This window comes from Syngnathus acus, chromosome 20 (assembly GCF_901709675.1).
Source record: "Syngnathus acus chromosome 20, fSynAcu1.2, whole genome shotgun sequence".
NCBI classification, from domain to species: Eukaryota; Metazoa; Chordata; class Actinopteri; order Syngnathiformes; family Syngnathidae; genus Syngnathus; species Syngnathus acus.
The window spans coordinates 102,558-122,584 of record NC_051104.1 but is presented as its reverse complement, the minus strand read 5'-3'; the positions used below and the strand labels follow the sequence as shown (position 1 = coordinate 122,584).

Sequence of the window (20,027 nt, the reverse complement as noted above, 5' to 3'; positions counted from 1 at the left end):
AGAGAGCAAGTACCTACGATGCAATTAATACATGTGACAGCAGGTGTCGCTGTTAACAACCTACATTCAGGTGACGTACTGGAAGCTGCAATGAATTCGTATTTTTAAAGAACTCGTTCACATTTATTTAAAAAAAAAAAAAAAACTTTAGCGTATATATAATACATTATACCATCACCCATCATATATTGCCATCACATTTGAACGCAGTCAGTTAAATTTAGTTTTTAAGGGAATTAATTGGAAAAGCAAATTCCAAGAACTGTGCACTTGGCCTGGATATGGTTTTGATATATTATTGTATAACATTTAAGTCAATCTTAGTGGAGGAGGGAGTGATGCATCCGTGATGAGCCTGAGAGGAGGAGTGGGCGGGATCTTGGCGGTGATTGGCCGGGTGACTCTCTCCAGCAGGGGCATCTCTCTCTCCTCTCTCGCTCCCTCGGTGGCCAGTGGGCGAGAGGGGGGAGACCAGCCACATTCAACGAACAAGCCGGTGTGCGGATCCGGTAAATGACGCCCACCATCCATACCTTTACACTTCCGATGCCTATTTAAAACAAAAATCTCTCTCTCTAAATATATCTATGATGAGCGCACGCAAGAGGGAGGCTCATCCCGTCGTCATCATCATTCTCATCCATCTCATCTTCACCACTACTCTCTCTACCATTTTCTCCTCCACCAGTCAACCTCTCCCATTGGTCCTGGACGCCCCTGCCTCGGTCGTGCCGTTTCCCCCCCAGCTTTGCATCTGAATGACGGGCGGAAGGTTCGACTTCGACGACGGCGGCACTTACTGCGGGGGTTGGGAGGATGGCAAAGCCCACGGACACGGCATCTGCACCGGACCCAAGGGCCAGGGCGAGTACGCGGGCTCTTGGTCGCACGGCTTCGAGATAGTCGGCGTGTACACCTGGCCCAGTGGGAACACCTACAAGGGCTACTGGTCGCAAGGCAAGAGGCATGGGCTCGGCGTGGAGAATAAAGGCAAGTGGATCTACCGCGGGGAGTGGAGCCACGGCTTCAAGGGGCGCTACGGCGTCCGGCAGAGCCACAACACGCCTGCGAGATACGACGGCACCTGGAGCAACGGGCTCCAAGATGGATATGGCATTGAAACCTACGGCGATGGAGGTGAGGCAACATGTTGCGTGAACGAGCACTAATGTGTAGATGATTGTGCATTGCACTTGAACGCACCAATTGACAGCGCACCAATTGACAGCTTGAAGCGTGTGCGTGTGTGTGTGCGTGCGTGCGTGTGTGCGTGTGTGTGTGTGTGTGTGTGTGTGTGTGTGTGTGTGTGTGTGTGTGTGTGTGTGTGTGTGTGTGTGTGTGTGTGTGTGTGTGTGTGTGTGTGTGGTGGGGGGGTACTGAAAGGGTTTGGAAACATTCTGCAGTTGGGAATATTGTTCAGAGACTGATTCAGTTTTTATTAAGTCCCCCGTAGATTTTACTATCTGAAAAAAATATGATGCATCCATCAATCCGGTTTAGTGCTTGGGTTGAGCTCATTCGGGTCATGAGTGGGCAGGAGCCAATCCCAGCCTACTTTAGGCAAGACATTTTGGACAATTAAACACAACTAGTGTCCATCCAGCATGGGAGTTTATTATTAACACCCTCCTCCGTGAGAGTGGTCAACAATCAAGATTCAAGATTCAAGAGTTTTTTATTCGCCATGTTTGAGCGTGCCAAACAAGGAATTTGACTTCGGTAAAACACACCCTCTGTTCAACATTTAGGTGACTAACAACACTCAGGACATGTGAAAAATGGCTAAAACAGTGTAGACAAATTCAAAAAAGGTGTGAAGAGCAGGATGTTATTGCACAGTAATGACTCTGAGACTCTAAGAGTGGTGTGAGTTCATCAGAGCAACAGCCTGGGGGAAGAAGCTGTCTCTGTGTCTGCTGGTTTTGGCGTACCGAGCTCTATAACGCCGTCCGGAGGGGAGTAGTTCAAACAGACTGCAACCTGGGTGAGAAGGGTCTGTAGAGATGTTCGTTGCACGTTTCCTGGTCCTGGACAGGTACAAGGTTTGGATAGATGGGAGGTTGATTCCAATGATCTTTTCTGCAGTCCTGATTATCCGTTGCAGTCTGTGCTTGTCCTGTTTGGAGGCCGATCCAAACCAGACAGTGATGGAGGTGCAGAGGACAGACTGGATGATGGCAGTGTAGAAGGTCTTCAGAAGCTCTCGCGGCAGGTTGAACTTCTTGAGCGGTCTCAGGAAGTACAGCCTCTGCTGGGCCTTCTTCCGGACAGAGTCTATGTGGCCGGTCCATTTCAGGTCCCGAGAGATTGTGGTTCCCAGGAACTTGAAGGTGTCTGTGGAGAGAATAGTATTACTGTGCGGATAGTGAGGGGTAAAAGTGGTGAAGGGTCTCGCCTGAAGTCCACTGTCATCTCCACGGTCTTGAGCGGGTTCAGCTCCAGGTGGTTTTGGCTGCACCAGTGGACCAGCCGCTCCACCTCTTGTCTGTACGCAGTCTCATCACCGTCCTGGATCAGTCCGATGAGAGTGGTGTCGTCTGCATATTTCAGGCAGGTTTGCTACCTTCAATTTTTTTTTTTAACTGAGGAAGGGAAAACTTTTCCAGAGTTTTTTTTGACTGATCCAGAATTTGTCCTTGTGAGCACCCACATCACAATGGGAAGCCATATGTTGCACAGTGATAGTTCTGTGAGGGGCGGAGCTTAGGGAAGTCAGCTGATCCAAGAGAATCTAGAGAACATCTGGCCGTCTGACCCTGCAGCATCCTGATCGCTTGATCTGCCGGGTCACCCAAATGAACCTCAGCGCAGCGTCAGCCTCTTAATCTCACATTGTTGATCCATCTAAATTCCAGTCCCGACCAGTAGATCGTTTTCTCCTCCGAAAGGGAACATTATGGATTATTGCGTTGTATTTGTCAGGGAGCTCTAGATCGGCAAGCTTTTTTATCATTATTAGGGATCGGGTTTTTAATATGACGCTGGGGAGGAGCCACTAGTCGCCCATCGGGCTGAGCAACACCAAACGGGCATAATGAAACATCCCCCTCATTGTGACTCATAGCTTCTCCTTGTGGTCGGAGATGCAAACTGTGCCGACTGTCAGTGGGGGAGTTACGGGCGCCTGAAAATAAGTGCGGAGCTCAGTCATTCACATCTCCGAGTGATCCTCACTATCTTCATCAAACAACTTTGTTTGAGGAAGAAAATATTAGTTACCGTAATTTTCCATGTATAATACGCCCCCATGCATAATACGCACCCTAAAAATGGCATGTCGATGCTGGAAAAAAGCCTGTACCCATGTATAATACGCACCCAAATTTTGACTCTTACTTAAGTCCGTAAACGTAAAATTATTTCAGAAAAAAGATCATCTTTGGGAACAACCGGATGTTATTCTGCCGATCAGTATCACTGCGCATGCGCTAGCAAACTCGATAGCGAAGAAATGTTTCGGATTTGTGTAGGGTACATTGTGACAGCAAACGAGCAGGTGATCGAGCTAGCGTCTGATACGAGAGCATTGTGTTCGTATGGAGCGTGTTTGAAGTGAACAGCGGAGAAGAAAGGAACAAGGCAAAGTGTTGTGAAATAAAATATTACCTGTAATACGCATTTAGGTAGAGAACTGAACTCTCGCTCTTTATATAGCTGACGTGTCTTGCGCATCCGTTCTGCGCATCTGTAATGGCGGCCTCCGTATGATATCCGGTTTGCGATGGAGATTAAAAAACAAACAATATTTGACAATAACACACCATCAAGGATTGCACCATCGCATCAAACGATGTGTCGTCAATTATGAATTTTACTGACTAAGTGTGTTGGGCAGGATGGCTGAATGCGATGCGCGATTGACAACAAACATAGGTAGAGAACTGAACTCTCGCTCTTTATATAGCTGACGTGTCTTGCGCATCCGTTCTGCGCATACTGTCATGGCGGCCAACGTATGATATCCGGTCTGTGATGGAGATTAAAAAACAAAATATTTGACAATAACACACCATCAAGGATTGCACCATCGCATCAAACGATGTGTCGTCAATTATGAATTTTACTGACTAAGTGTGTTGGGCAGGATGGCTGAATGCGATGCGCGATTGACAACAAACATAGGTAGAGAACTGAACTCTCGCTCTTTCTATAGCTGACGTGTCTTGCGCATCCGTTCTGCGCATACTGTCATGGCAGCCTCCGTATGATATCCGGTCTGCGATGGAGATTAAAAAACAAACAATATTTGACAATAACACACCATCAAGGATTGCACCATCGCATCAAACGATGTGTCGTCAATTATGAATTTTACTGACTAAGTGTGTTGGGCAGGATGGCTGAATGCGATGCGCGATTGACAACAAACATAGGTAGAGAACTGAACTCTCGCTCTTTATATAGCTGACGTGTCTTGCGCATCTGTTCTGCGCATACTGTCATGGCGGCCTCCGTATGATATCCGGTCTGCGATGGAGATTAAAAAACAAACAATATTTGACAATAACACACAATCAAGGATTGCACCATCGCATCAAACGATGTGTCGTCACTTATGAATTTTACTGACTAAGTGTGTTGGGCAGGATGGCTGAATGCGATGCGCGATTGACAACAAACAAGAAGAAAGGTGGTTTCAAGTTTTATTTCGAGGGAGATTTTCTTCAAAATTTGTTGTACTCATGCATAATGCGCACCCCAGATTTTAGGACAATAAATTAGTTAAATTTTGCGCATTATGCATGGGAATCACGGTCATCAATATACGTGTGACTAATAATGTGACCGCCACCACTTACCCAACAGGAAGAGATTCGGGATTTCAAAAATGAAACATTTGTACAAATGAAGGCCTCCCTTCAAAAATTCATAATAATAGGAGCTGGTGTCATGTTAGATACAGTTTGATTATGCAAGTGTATGGCTCCTTACAGAATCTTCTCCTCAGGTACCTATCAAGGCCAGTGGATGGGTGGCATGCGCCACGGCTATGGCGTGCGCCAAAGCGTTCCTTATGGGATGGCGACTGTCATCCGCTCGCCTTTACGTACCTCCATGGCTTCCCTGCGCTCGGAGCAAAGCAACGGCACTGTACTTCAGGACCTCTCCTCCCCGGCCGACACCCCCACGAGCAATCGCGGCGGCTTCGTGCTCAACTTCCACTCGGACAGCGAGGTAGTGACGGGCAAGAAGAAGGGCCTCTTTCGCCGGGGTTCCCTCTTCGGGAGCCTCCGGCAGTTGCGCAAGTCCGACTCGCGGACCTCCATTTCCAGCAAGCGCAGCTCGGCACGCAGCGACGCCACCATGAGCCGCATCAGCTCCAGCGACGCCAACTCCACCATTTCCATCGGCGACAGCGAGCTGCCAGACGAGGACCTTCTCTTGGAGGACCACGTGGACGCCACCACCACCGAGACCTACATGGGCGAATGGAAGAACGACAAGCGCAATGGATTTGGCGTTTCCGAGAGATCCAACGGGATGAAGTACGAGGGCGAGTGGCTAAACAACAAACGCCACGGCTACGGCTGCACGGTTTTCCCAGATGGCACCAAAGAAGAAGGGAAGTACAAAAACAACGTGCTGGTGCGTGGAATACGGAAGCAGCTGATTCCTCTCAAGAACCCCAAAACCAAAGAGAAGGTGGATCGGGCGGTGGAGGGGGCCCAGAGGGCAGCAGGCATCGCCAGGAGTAAAGTGGAAATAGCAGCTTCCAGGTAGCGTATTATTCTTTTTCTCGTCCGTGTGTGTTATGTCGGCCCTTTTGTGTAGCCACACTGTTCATTCCTTTCTATTCTCTACCCATATCTTTCATTCCCAGTGTGCGTACGGTCCAGTCGTATCCACAACTGTGCCAATGGCATCTCGTGTGCCCCCCCCCCTCAGTGTTGCTCCGATGTGGCATATATGCTTTAACAGGTGGATGAGATATGATCTTTTCATTTAAAATAAAATAAAAAAGGCCGCTTCACCCCCACTGGGACACGGCTCGATGTACCGTATTTTCCGCCCTATAAGGCGCACCTAAAAACCTAAAATTTTCTCAAAAGCCGACAGGGCGCCTTATAGTCCAGTGCGCCTTATATATGGATCAATTGATGAATTTGTTGATCCATACTGGTTGTACACAGTGCTCTGCCAAAATGTTTCAGTACGTTTTAGTACGACTAGTAAATTACAAGGTCGCATCGCTTCCCAACATTACGGCAACTGTAGTCAGGGGGCGTCACCGAATAGCTGTTGTACCCGCGAGGCTATTTCATTTAAAAATAGGCTGCTCCGTTAATGTTTCGAGTAAATTTACGGATTGATATGGAAGGGAAGGCTCATGGGAGATTGCGAGCTGAGGCTCGTGGGACTTTGCGGATGGCTAATGCTATAACGATAGCTGCTATACGTACCAGGCTATTTCATGTCAAAATAGGCTGCTCTGTTAATGTTTCGAGTAAATCTACGGATCGATATGGAAGGGAAACATAGGTAAGTAGTACCAATGCATTAGATCGAACTTTAGTCAGTTCCGATCATTTTATAGGAGATCGTTTGAGAAACGCGATTGTTTACACTTTGCTGAGGCTCATGGGAGATTGCGAGCTGAGGCTCGTGGGACTTTGCGGATGGCTAATGCTATAACGATAGCTGCTATACGTACCAGGCTATTTCATGTCAAAATAGGCTGCTCTGTTAATGTTTCGAGTAAATCTACGGATCGATATGGAAGGGAAACATAGGTAAGTAGTACCAATGCATTAGATCGAACTTTAGTCAGTTCCGATCATTTTATAGGAGATCGTTTGAGAAACGCGATTGTTTACACTTTGCTGAGGCTCATGGGAGATTGCGAGCTGAGGCTCGTGGGACTTTGCGGATGGCTAATGCTATAACGATAGCTGCTATACGTACCAGGCTATTTCATGTCAAAATAGGCTGCTCTGTTAATGTTTCGAGTAAATCTACGGAACGATATGGAAGGGAAACATAGGTAAGTAGTACCAATGCGTTAGATCGAACTTTAGTCAGTTCCGATCATTTTATAGGAGATCGTTTGAGAAACGCGATTGTTTACAGAGGGCTCGTTGGTTATTGGCTAGTGGATCCATACCGCAACCCTAGTCAACCTCAGTTTGTTGCAGTATAGCTTCTATTTTATGCGCCTTATAATCCGGTGCGCCTTATATATGGACAAAGTTTTAAAATGGGCCGTTCATTGAAGGTGCGCCTCATAATCCTGTGCGCCTTTTAGGGCGGAAAATACGGTACACAAATAGCATTACATTGACATCTGTTTCCGGCACCGCATTGCGCTGTTAACTCAATCAGTGTAACCTGAATCGTCTTTCATTGGACAGATTTTGATTAGCCTGTAAAAAAAACAACCAAAGACACATATTGAAAACCGCTTCGAATCATCACCCCTAATATTTACTTTGATATACTGAAAACCGGAAAAGCTAATTTATTTATGTATTTATTTATTTATTTATTTATTTATTTAATTTTATTTTTATTATCCAAAAGTAATCAATTCACACTCATATACAGTTAAGAATTTAAAAACATTTAACTCCAAAATTGCTTACTGTTCCATTATTTGAGTCTTTTCAAGATATAGAGCAAATAACGGTGTTTAAAAACAAAATCCTCAAGTAGCCGCCTCAGTCATTCTTTACGAGTGTAATTCCACTTTGGCGAGTTCAGGGAGACATTATTCTACAGATTTCAGGGATATAAGATGCGGGTTACATAACTCAGATTTCACATGCTTAATATTCCCAAACCTTCCACCAGCGAGGAGTTTTGGGATGATGTGTCGAGTACGACCATCAGAATAGACCAAATAAAAAAAAAAAAAGTTGTGCATTTGAATAACAATGTCAAGCAGAAACAGGCGCACGACTTGATGCATGGCGCCAACATGGCAACAGTAGCAAGGCTTGGATCTGATGCTAAGTGTTTATGGCGGCTAGCAAGCGAGCTCCCTTTGTAGTTGAGCGAGTGATCCAATTACCGAGCATGTGCGGCGGCGGCGGCTGCAAAGCTCAATACAAGCTTTTGTTGTTGTTTTGTTTTATGACCTTGTTGTTTTAGTTACCGTTGTTCGAGAAGGAGCTTGCCGGCCTGAGGAGTAAAATAAAAAAAAGACAACTAGTGACAGACTGCGATGCTGTAAGCAGGTTATGTAAGACTCATTATACACAGCATGGCAAACGATGCACTCGTATTGATCTGGTTTTGGTCATGTGACCCTGTGAGCGTCACAGTAACTTTGTGGATGGGGCGGGGGTTCTCTTCTCAGAAAAATGTTACGGGTGTGAGGCCAAGCTCTTCTTGTCAAGTATATCCAAGGAGATGAGAAAAAATATATATAAGTTAAAAAGCTCAGGTTACATGTGGTCCATCACTCTCTCCTTTCTGAAACAGGGTGTGCATCCATTTGACGGCAGCTTGGTAAAAGGTTAACCAGCAGCTCGGTTCGCCGGCGCACGGGCGATATTTATATAAGGTTTATTTTCAACACCAAGCGCTCGAGCAAAGGTTAGATTGCTGAAAAGAATTTTGCGCGATATAAATTTTACTACTACCAAGGAGGTTGTGAATGTGAGTCTACACATTTATTTTTTTTAAATAGGTTACATAAATTAGCACAACTGTATGACACAAAAAACATATTTTATGCTTCATGTGTAGCATTAATTTATTGTGCACACTGACAGGAATGATTTTTAAATGGCAATTAAATTAAAAAAATACAAAAACTAACATTAAAATAAAACAAAATATTAAAATATTGAAAACTGTTTAATTCCAGCCATACACATTTAGTGAGTGCAGAAGAATCTTTTTATTAAACAATTAATGAAATTTGTTTGTACAACAGGTAAATAAAAGAAAATGTAAATGTTATTTTACAAGTAAAAAGCTTTGCTGTGTACTGGAACGCGTCAACGATGGGGGATGACTGTGCTGGTCAAATAACCGTTTTAACGTACTGTGTCAAGTCTGTTTCCAATCTTACACACGCACACAAACACACACACACACACACACACGCACAACCTTGCAGCGTGTGTCAGCACAGTGTGTACTGACTAAATAAGGCAAAGGCATCAGTTGACTTATCAGCAGCAGCCAGGAATATATACACCACTGATATAGCAGGCCACCCTCCCTCTCTCTCTCTCTCTCTCTCTCTCTCTCTCTCTCTCTCTCTCTCTCTCTCTCTCTCTCTCTCTCTCGCTCGCTCGCTGTTATCTCTCCCAAATGTGATGTACACTAAGTATGTACAAATACTTCGGAGCTGGAATATGAAACAATGAAGCTCTCCTTTGTCTCCACCTCTATACTTAACCGTGCAAACTAAGGAGTTACCTTCTGATTCCGTTTAAGCAGCGCTAACTTCCTCCGCTTCAAATAAGAGTGATGCCATCATGGAGTGCATTTTCTTCCCTAAATTTGTATGGTTAAAATGTGATTGTCAAGAATTTTGTCTTTCTTCATCTAATTAAGTAATGAATGTATTCACTGTACATATTGTATAGAATGAACTCAAAGTTTGTTTCAATTTCAAACTGAAATAAAATTGTTAAAATGGGCTTTCCCGCATTTCATAACATAATTTAACCTAATTTAGCCCGGCCCCCCAAAAAGTCATTTAAAATCAAATTTGTCATAAACAATGCAATAAACCGCGACCCCCGTGGGGACTAAGCGGTTCAGAAAATGGATGGATGGATGGACAATGCAATAAAATTGACAATGGTTTCGCCCCTCCCTTTTTTTTCTAGCCCTATCTAAAAGATGTGGCCAAGCTGTCCAATATTTTCTGTCAAAGCTTGATTCCAGGAAGACTGTTGGGCTGGGTGGAAAGTGACAGTGATTGGATTGGCTTTCACCAACATGCCATTACACTGAGTGACTGTAGCTGCTGAATGGTCATCAGATGGTTCTGAGGGAATACTCAACCAGCCTCACAGGGGGATAATTAAAGGGGTTCAAGAGCATTATAAAGCGTTGTATAATATTCCCTTAAAATTCCCCACGTGGCTCTTTCCTCTAAATTTTTCACCAGCTTTGATTGACTGCTTCCCTCCTTTCTGTTTTTTCTTCCCACTGAGGACAAAACGGGAAGTTATGTTTTGTTATCAGTCTACTGGTTGACATGACATTTAGCTTGAGGAAAATCAAGAAATGATATTTCTCAATTCTTTTCTCAGCCTCAAGCATCTGTTACCTTGATTGTTTTGCTTTTTTGCACCTCGCTCGAATGTTTCTGCAAGCTCCGGATTTCAACGCGGCCTGCCGATTACGATTGGCCGGCTCGTACGCCGTGGCCCCAGATGTTGTTGGATTGGATTATGGAGTTATCGCTCCTCTTGCTGTTTCACAGTATTGCTTTTTCACATGGCTTCGTGCGGCCCCTTTTGTGATCACACACACGCAGCTTGCGCTCAAGTCCGTCTGTGCGTGCGTGTGCACGCACTGACCATGATTAAAATGTTCTTTAAAGTGAAGCCGTTGCCTGGCAATGTGACCTTTACTACTCCGAGCAATATATCTTAACAAGGTGCACTCAGTGGAGTGGCACTTGTTCAAATATCGAAAATCAACGCTTGTGTGCGATGGTAGTGCACAAGCGTAGACATAGAGTAGGCTGTTGCGTGGGTTTTGTTCATTTGCAAATTCATTAATACACACCAGATGCCTGGTTGGCCCGCTTGCTCGAGTGGTTGCCATGGATACCCCATCACTGTTGTCATTGTTGTTGGCCAATGGCCATTTGGTGATTTGGTTTGTTTTAAGTAACCTGGAGGAGGAATCCAGTTTGAAGTGTTGAGCTCAGGTTACTTAAAGTTAAAAATATTCAAATAAATTCAGTGACGCTAGACCCCCCCCACCATTTGTGTGGTGTCATTAGCAGCATCAGCTGTGCTCATTTTTCACCAACCGCGTTGACACAAAAAGCAATGAGAATCTGCACAGCTACCCCCCCTCACGAAAATCATCTCAGCCGGGAGATGCGGTGTCGCCTTCTCAACAACCCCCGCCGGGATCAGGTGCTTGTTTGCGAGCCTGCAACATGTGCCCACGCGCCACGCAAATACACGCGTGTCACACTTGACAGACGTCTTTACTCAGTGCATATCAACAATCATAAATCTGCCATACAATACAATACAACTTTATTTATATAGTGCATTTCACAAACCAGCCAATAATACATTTCAAACACAAATTAATACATATTTTGAATATTAAAATACAGGACATGACCAGTCAGCAGAAGGGCGATATGTGGCAAAGAAAATGAGATGGGAGGGGGAGGGTCTTAGGGGGTGTACAACTGTGTCAGCATGTGTGTGAGAAGGAGCATCTTCACATAGACCACGGTCCAGCCGATGAGTGATGGACTGAAGCTTAATGACATGCACACTCATTGGGGCCACTTAAATATTTATGGAGGAATGCTCTGAGCAAGGACTGAAATGTAAGCGTGGAGTAAATTTAGAAATGCTCAGTGGGAGCGGGTGGGAGCGGGTGGACCGGGCGTGTGTGTGGAATCCTGCGCATTAATTTGAGCTGCTTTATGTCTACTGAATTCAAAATATATTTAAAAAAAAATTATTTCTTTAGTGCGGCTCGGTGGGGCACTGGGTAGCACGTCCGCCTCACAGTTAGGAGGGTGCGGGTTCGATTCCACCTCCGGCCCTCCCTGTGTGGAGTTTGCATGTTCTCCCCGGGCCCGCGTGGGTTTTCTCCGGGCACTCCGGTTTCCTCCCACATCCCGAAAACATGCTTGGTAGGCCGATTGAAGACTCCAAATTGTCCCTAGGTGTGAGTGCTAGTGCAAATGGTTGTTTGTCTCTGTGTGCCCTGCGATTGGCTGGCAACCGGTTCAGGGTGTCCCCCGCCTACTGCCCGATGACGGCTGGGATAGGCTCCAGCACTCCCGCGACCCCCGTGGGGACTAAGCGGTTCAGAAAATGGATGGATGGATATTTCTTTAGTTTTTAATCTGAGCTTGATGTTTTTCAGTGTTTCTATAGACACCTGTTTAAAAAAATACAGTTAGTAAACCTACTACCTATAATAATACAATATAAAATATAAATAATACATAATATACAAAATGTTTATTATTTTTAATTACTTTTGAATTCCAAATGTTTAAAAAAAATCAATACGACATATAGAGTAGAATTCATAATTTTCCATGGTGTTGCTATGCAACCAAATGGATGAACGTGTTTTTTTTTTTCAAACACATCCATAATGGGCTACTAAGCATTGCCAGGGATGCAACGTCACTATGTCTCCTCTCCCAAGCGTTCATGTTTTCTCACCTTCCGATTCACTCTGCTTCACTGTGACTCCCATCTCTCTCTGCCCGTCACCTCCCACCCACAGACATCCCGTCTGCGCTGCTTCCGGGACTTGCTAAGCGCTCTTACCTAAAGGGAACTGTTACAGTCCTTTATGGCTCTATCACAGCACATTGCCGCCTGCTCTTATACAGGCTCACATTTTACAAATAGACACACTGCACACTCAGACAGCGCTAAATTCTTTGTGAATGTATTTTTACGTTTTTATCCGCAGCTGGTCAGCGGCAAGCTTCTGTCTCCAAATACGGCCTCAGTGTGTCCTTTGTGTGTGGGTCACGCAGCGACTTATTTCTGGGGAGGAAACCGAGCCGTTGGCATATGGCTCCTCATGCATTTTAATCAAGCGATGCTCGCTAACAGGACATCCCTCAGTCTGAAATACAGTCACCCGTCCGTCCATTAAGGTCACTCTGACCAAAAGATGGAAAGAAGGAGGGAGCTGTGTGTGGAAATTAAATGGCATATCTGTGTTGTTGTTTATAGTTATAATAAATTGTTGGTGAATTATTGGGCCATGCATACACCTTTGGAAAGTTTTGCGTTTGTGTTTTCTTTTAGCATATAAGCTAGCAGGCACAGGCACTAAACTTGAATCGATCCCAAGAGATAATAGTCTTCCGCTATTTGGGCAGTTTTGAGCTTGGTGATAACGCCGTAGACACGAGCCAGGTTGATGTGATGGTTTTAGCCTCAGGATTTGCAGACTCGCTTTTACTCTTGGCATTAGGATACTGTACTATTCTTTTTTTTCCCTCCTTGCATCAATGCCCACTGTGGGACATTTAGGAATTTGTCACATGGGTGGTACACGTTGCCGTACGCTGGATTACATTTGGAGCATCCATTCCATTTGGAAAAAATGTACCATATTTTCCGGACTATAAGGTGCACCGGACTATAAGGCGCACCTTCAATAAATGGCCCATTTTAAAACTGTGTCCATATATAAGGCGCACCGGACTATAAGGCGCACCATTAATGCATTAATTTTCTGAGACAGTCCTGTATAGGGGCCGATCATTCGCACCGACATTCCACGAACCATTACCATTGTGAATGGACTTGTAAATGTGTAACTATATCCTTTACTATATCCTTTGCAGATAGGTTGATATTGCAAACGAGAATCTGTTGTCAATTGCACTACCAGAAAAGTTAAAGATTAAAATAATAACAAATTAACAATTTTATGACAGTTGAATGAATTTTTTATTAGATATATTCAGTTTGTTTTATTGTTGTTATTGTTGTATGAATAAGAAGGGTGATATTGGTGTTTGTGACCGCAGTAAACAGGCCAGGTTGCATCATGTCAGATTTTTAATCCAAATCAAATCATTCTCCATTTTATCTTTTTTATTTCAACTTCAGACGCAACAAATTACTTTATAATCACAAAATAATGATCCATAGTCTTTTCGATTCATGATTCATAGTCTTCAGCGGGCCACTTATGATTGATTTTATGACACAATGCTTCGGGCCAGTTTAAATTTAGACGCGGGCCGCATTTGGCCCACTGGCTGGAATATATATATATAATAATATAATATATAAGGTGCACCGGACTATAAGGCACGCTGTCGGCTTTTCAGAAAATTTGAGGTTTTTAGGTGAGCCTTATAGTCCGGAAAATACGGTACTTGAAAAATTGATACTTTTTAAACAACCTGTATTGATGACAATGTTGTGTTTCCTTCTAGGACAGCCCATGCCAGGACTAAGAGCGAGGCGGCCGATCACGCCGCCATCTCTGCAGTACAAGATGCCGAAATCTCCAGGGCGGTTGCTAGGGAGCTCGCACCAAACTTCTACCAACCAGGTAATGGTTGAAAAAATACTATGTACGCTTCAAAATATCTTTTTTCTTCATTCGCGGAGCACATAAGTGTCAAATTGTGTGTTCCAACACTGAACTGGCAAACAAGAAGCAATGAACGTGCCACAATGTAGGGTTGTGTTCCCGCCAAAGACAAAGCTGAATTCTGCATGGAGGGGGTGGGGCTTATCTGTGCTCTAAAAGGCTCCTTCTCAACATCTAGGGGACAACTAGCTTTAAGTTTGGATGTGAAATGTTAAATATTTCTTGCCCACTCAATGACCCTTTGTATTATCGTTTTATCCATTTATGTTTGATATCGCTCATTAAACTAATAACATGATGTTGTTTACCAGAAGTGACCATTGAGTCTATATTGAGTCACTGTGCGTATGCCCGGCTGTAAGAAAACAAAGCCATTCATTACACAGCGCCTTCCTTCATAGCTGTGTGTTGTCTGATGTGTACCAGTGAGGCGTGTCTCCCTCACTCCCACTGTGAGGTATATATAGACCCATGAGCTTGCATGACCTTGGGCCTTTGCCAGAAGGCACCACAAAATAGTGAGTGACCAACGCATTGACTATGGTACTCATCTGAGCGTGTGTCCCCCGCTAAGCCGCAGAGATGCTCCGCTCTGGCCGCAAAAACACCGCCCAGCCATTTGTTGTGTTGTGGAAACTGTCACCGACGTATCTACAAACCGGATACGGTTGAAGTTGGGAAGTTGTGTAAAATGTAAATAAAACCAAAATACAACAATTTGAAAATCCTTCTCAACCCATATTCAATTGAATACACTACAAAGACAACATATTTAATGTTCAAACTGATAAACTTAATTGTTTTTTGCCAAATAATGATTAACTTAGAATTTCATGGCTGCAACACGTCCAGTAGAAGTTGGGAAAGGTGGCAAAAAATACTGAGAAAGCTGAGAAAAGCTCATCAAACACCTATTTGGAACATCCCACATGTGATCAGGCTAATTGGGAACATGTGGGTACCATGATTGGTTATAAAAGGAGCCTCCCCAAACATGCTCAGTCATTCACAAGCAAGGATGGGGCGAGGTTCTCCACTTAGTCCACAACTGCATGAGAAAATAGTTGAACACTTTAAGAGCAACATTTCTGAAAGCAAAATTGCAAGGAATTTAGGGATTTCAACATCTATGGTCCATAATATTATCAAAAGGTTCAGAGAATCTGGTGAAATCACTGCACGTAAGCGCCACGGCCGGAAACCAAGACTGAATGACCGTGACCTTCGATTCCTCAGACGGCACTGCATTAAAAACCGACATGAGTATGTAAAGGACATTACCAAATGGGCTCAGGAAAACTTCAGAAAACCACTGTCAGTAAATACAGTTCGTCACTACATCAGTAAGTGCGGGTTAAAACTCTACCATGGAAAGCAAAAGCCGTTTATGAACAACATCCAGAAACGCCGCCGGGTTCTCTGGGCCCGAGCTCATGTAAAATGGACTGATGCACAATGGAAAAGTGTTTTGTGGTCTGATGAGTCCACTTTTCAAATTGTTTTTGGAAACACTGGACGTTGTGTCCTCCGGACCAAAGAGGAAGCGGACCATCCAGATTGTTATCAACGCAAAGTTCAAAAGCCAGCATCTGTGATGGTATGGGGTGCATTAGTTCCCATGGCATGGGTGACTTACATTTCTGTGAAGGCAACTGAAAAGTACATACAGATTTTGGAGCAACATATGCTGCCATCCAAGCGACGTCTTTTTCATGGACGCCGCTACTTATTTCAGCAAGATAATGCCAAGCTTCATTCTGCACGTGTTACAACAGGGTGGCTTCGAAGTACAAGAGTCTAGGTTCTCCCCTGGCCCGCTTGCAGTCCAGACCTGTCTCCCATTGAAAATGTGTGGCGCATTATGAAGCGTAAAATACGACGGGGAAGACCCCGGACTGTTGAACAACTGAAGCGGTTCATCGAGCAAGAATGGGAAAGAATTCCACATGAGAAGCTAAGAGAATTAGTCTCCTCTCTTCCAAAACGTTTATTGAGTGTTATCAAAAGAAAAGGTGATGTAACGAAGTGGTAAACATGCCCTTTCCCAACTTCTACTGCACGTGTTGCAGCCATGAAATTCTAAGTTAATTATTATTTGAAAAATTAAATAAAGTTTATGAGTTTGAGCATTAAATATGTTGTCTTTGTAGTGTATTCAATTGAATATATGTTGAAAAGGATTTTCAAATCATTGTATTTTGTTTTTATTTACATTTTACACAATTTACCAACTTCAACCGAACCCGGTTTGTACAAGTCTATGTAGAAGGTGTCCTTGTCTTTGAACTCATTCAGAGTTCAGATGACGTCTATAGCCGTCATTGGCAGTGAATGAGTTAATGAGTTTGCTGTTGGTTCACTTTGTCCTTTGACTGCTTGTTTGAGTGCAAACACACTCCCCTATTTGTTCTGCTTATATGAAAACCACTTCAAAGCGAAGGAAGGCGCACGCTGGGCAAGCAGATAAAAGCCGGCGAATGTTGACTGCTCTTTCTTCAGCCGTGGTGTCATTGTCAGTTCATTTTAACTCAGGACAAGTTTTTGTGATAGCATTAAAGAGAATCAGTCTTTTCATGTTTTATGGAGTTAGCTTGCAGTGGAAATGTCCCTCAGCTTTTTCATGCTCAATCCTCTTGGGTACCAACCAGGGCTCTAAACCCCTCGTTGTTTGTAATTGACATTTCGACTCATAGCAGATTATCACCCACAATGGCAGTGTTAACTTCAAAAGGGAAAATAGGGTCACAGGGAACAGAACCCTGACCTTTATGATTGGTTCACACACAGCACCTGGGTGGGGAGCACTGAGGGTGAGGGTGGGCGTGAGTGCTCGTGGTGACGTTAATTTGGCTATATTTGTTGCCAACGTGTGTTTGCCGCCGTCTGATGGAGACATAGCTGGCATCCTTGTGTGCTCAAGCACACGCAGCCCCTCCCAGCCTCCTCCCCTTGCTGTAGCTGACGCGGCGCAGCTGTCCCTTCCTTCAGCTGGTCGGGGTGGGGGGGTTCGTGTCTCGCTCCACCTTGTTTGACCCAAGCATAAAGGCTGAAAGCTGATATAAGCAATCTATTGCCCCAAACAATAGTTTCTTATGCACCTGTTTATTATTTTATTTTATTTTATTATTATTTATTTGACAGTGCATATATTAGTCAGGCAAAGTTGCATTGTCCATGTCCTGTAGTCACTTTAATGCCAGTTAATTGAAGCAAATGGACATCAACACAGTAGAGGAAGTGCAATTTTTCATACATGGTTGGTGGACATTTACATTCACTTTCTGAGTTTATTCAAGGACACATTGAAAGAAAAAAGCACGGTCTTTATGTGAAGGAAAGGACCAGGCTGAAAAAAAAAGCCACATCCTTAATATTAAGACACTTTTATTTCAATGTAACAATGCTCAGCCACCGTTTGTGACTCACAGTTGAGGCAGGAGGAGTTAGATAAGAGGCCGCTGTTCTCTCAGTGTGAGATCTTGGACACTAGATAACTTTTTTTTTTCAAAATAGAACTGGCATCTGTTCAAGGTTTGGTTATCTCCCAAGCTATCAGTGAACTGTTCTGATTTGATGTTTTTTGCTGTGTTCCATTTAGCTTGCCAATGTGCATGTGGGCAAAAACTGCTGACAATGAATGATGACCATTTTTTTTTAGATGATTATTGAGATGATCTGAATCACCTTTGTGCAGGGCCGGACTACGTAAAACAGCAGTTTAAAGAGCCCGTGGAGATTAAGGAGGTCCCCGTTGTGAAGAAAGACAACTCACCGAGGGATTCCCCCCATTTTTACCGCAAGGGTACCACCCCTCCTCATTCGCCATTGAATAGTCCCGTGGGCTCGCCTCCCCACTCGCCTCACTCCAGCAAGAAGAAAGGCCATCTAGCCCACAGCTACAAAAGCAGCAAAGAGGAGCATCCTTCCCACAAAATAAGCAAGGAGGAGAAGCACGCTCATAAAAGCAACAAAGACGAACGTTCTAGCAGGAAGCCCAACAAAGAGGAGAGGGCGTCCGTCCCCGATGGTCCCAAAGTCGCTCCCGCGCTCATCGAGGCTCCCCCTAAACCCGCAAAACTTCAACAGCGGAGCCCTCCGCCCGACGCCACCGCCAATCCTCCTTCAGTCCCCGTCAACGGCCAGCTCCACACAGAGTACCACAGTTACTACGTCAAGCCCCCGGTAAGGGGCCCTCCACCCCCGGATCCAGAGGAGGACCCCGAGGAAGAGCCGAGCGCTCAGGCCCTGGCACGCCTGCCACCGCAACCCAGGTCTCTTAGTACCCCAACCCCAAAACCGGCCTCCGTACGGGACTGCAAGGGCGACCCCAAACTCAGGAAGCAAGATTCCCTAAAGCCAAAGAGCCTCGCAGACACAAAGAAAGCCAGCACGGAGATTGCGGAAAGCGCAGAGGAAACTGTGAGTACAGAAAAAAAATCTTGTAGTCTTGCACAGTGTAGATTTTCAAATTTTCTTTACACTCTTTTTTATGTGACCCCACTAGTCAGTCACATGACCAAAACATCCAGTGAATAATCGAATTCCATATTGTTTTTCAGGGTCCTAACTCCATCCTGGTCGCTATGGTGATGCTGTTGAATATCGGCCTTGCAATTATATTTGTCCATTTTCTGACATGATAGTGCTCATTCTTACGTAAGTTTGTTTTGACGCCATATCGCAGCCTCCAAAGATAACGAATAAAAAGGTTTCTGTTTGCAGTGAAAAAGACGGCAAGCTATGCAGTTGCATCGCCCACCTTGAAAAAAGAAAATGGCACAGATGAGTCGCGGTGCCAGCCGGAGGTGTTTGGTTAACAGCGTAACACCGCAGAGAATCGGGCGTCACTACCACCGACCTGTCACGGGCCTCGCGTGGACCACCCCTGCCAATTAGCACTCCTTTGGGCTTCTGGAAAATCTGAGGTGAAATGTTGTGTCTAGTGAGTTGTAATAAACCAATCAAACGTAGTGGAAGTCGTTTCAACCCGCTGCCGGCGCCGAGGCGAGGCGAGCGGAGGCCCCGAGGAGGCGGCGGCCTGACGGACTTTGCTGCTGGGAGAAAGCAGAGCTGCACTTTTAGATGATGGAAGCAAACAGCTGCCTTTCTATTTTGCCATCGCCAGGAGGTGACGATGGCGGCGGGGCGGGAGTGAGGTGTGGAACAGTCGCAGTAGGAGCGTTTTTTTTTTTTTTTTTACTCGGGGGGTTGGGGAGTTCCCGCCGCTTTATACAACAGCAAGCTGGTCGGGCCGTGTTGCTAAGATGTCAGTGCTAGCACGGTCACTCGCCAGTCTTAGCGTTTTCAAAGCACTTCATGTTTGTCCAGCTCCATCCAGCACTACTCATAACCCCCCCGCCCCCCCTCCCCTCCCCAAGTTGCATGGTCCTGTTTTGGCATTTTCTTTGCATTGTATTGTGTTTACTCTTTGTCTTTCTTGGGATAGTGGAAGCCCTTTAATTTAATTTTTTTCAATTCCCACACCGATTGAGTTGTATTTTATTGTAAATGCAAGTGCAATATGTATTTTATTTTTCAAAAAAGTCTGGAGTATATTTTGCCAAAAATTAAACGATATCATTATTCCTAGAGTATAATTTAGCATAGAGTTGGGGAATCCATATCTTATCTCATTCAAAAGAACATTTGATTTGACCTGGAGTTCCATTTAATAGATAATATTTAATTTAATAATTTTATATATATATATATATATATATATATACACAGCTCAAAAAAATTAAAGGAACAGTTTTTTATCAGGGTATGGCATGAATTCA

General features: G+C 44.5%; 1 protein-coding gene across 1 annotated transcript; it reads left to right on the top strand.

Moving 5' to 3' along the window:
- The first annotated feature begins 401 nt into the window (after positions 1 to 401).
- jph1a (junctophilin 1a) lies at positions 402 to 19,009 on the top strand. Its single transcript, XM_037279699.1, has 7 exons — positions 402 to 509; positions 689 to 1,137; positions 4,949 to 5,717; positions 14,087 to 14,205; positions 17,942 to 18,666; positions 18,807 to 18,903; positions 18,970 to 19,009. Exons 2-6 carry the CDS (start codon positions 759 to 761, stop codon positions 18,885 to 18,887), a joined length of 2,073 nt encoding a protein of 690 aa, XP_037135594.1. The 5' UTR covers positions 402 to 509; positions 689 to 758; the 3' UTR covers positions 18,888 to 18,903; positions 18,970 to 19,009.
- The last annotated feature ends 1,018 nt before the right edge of the window (positions 19,010 to 20,027 follow it).

Coding starts and splice junctions, on each gene's coding strand:
- jph1a (XM_037279699.1), top strand. CDS start 759: ATGACGGGCGGAAGGTTCGACTTCGACGACGGCGGCACTTACTGCGGG. Junction 1,138..4,948: donor TGAAACCTACGGCGATGGAG/GTGAGGCAACAT, acceptor TCTTCTCCTCAG/GTACCTATCAAGGCCAGTGG. Junction 5,718..14,086: donor GTGGAAATAGCAGCTTCCAG/GTAGCGTATTAT, acceptor GTTTCCTTCTAG/GACAGCCCATGCCAGGACTA.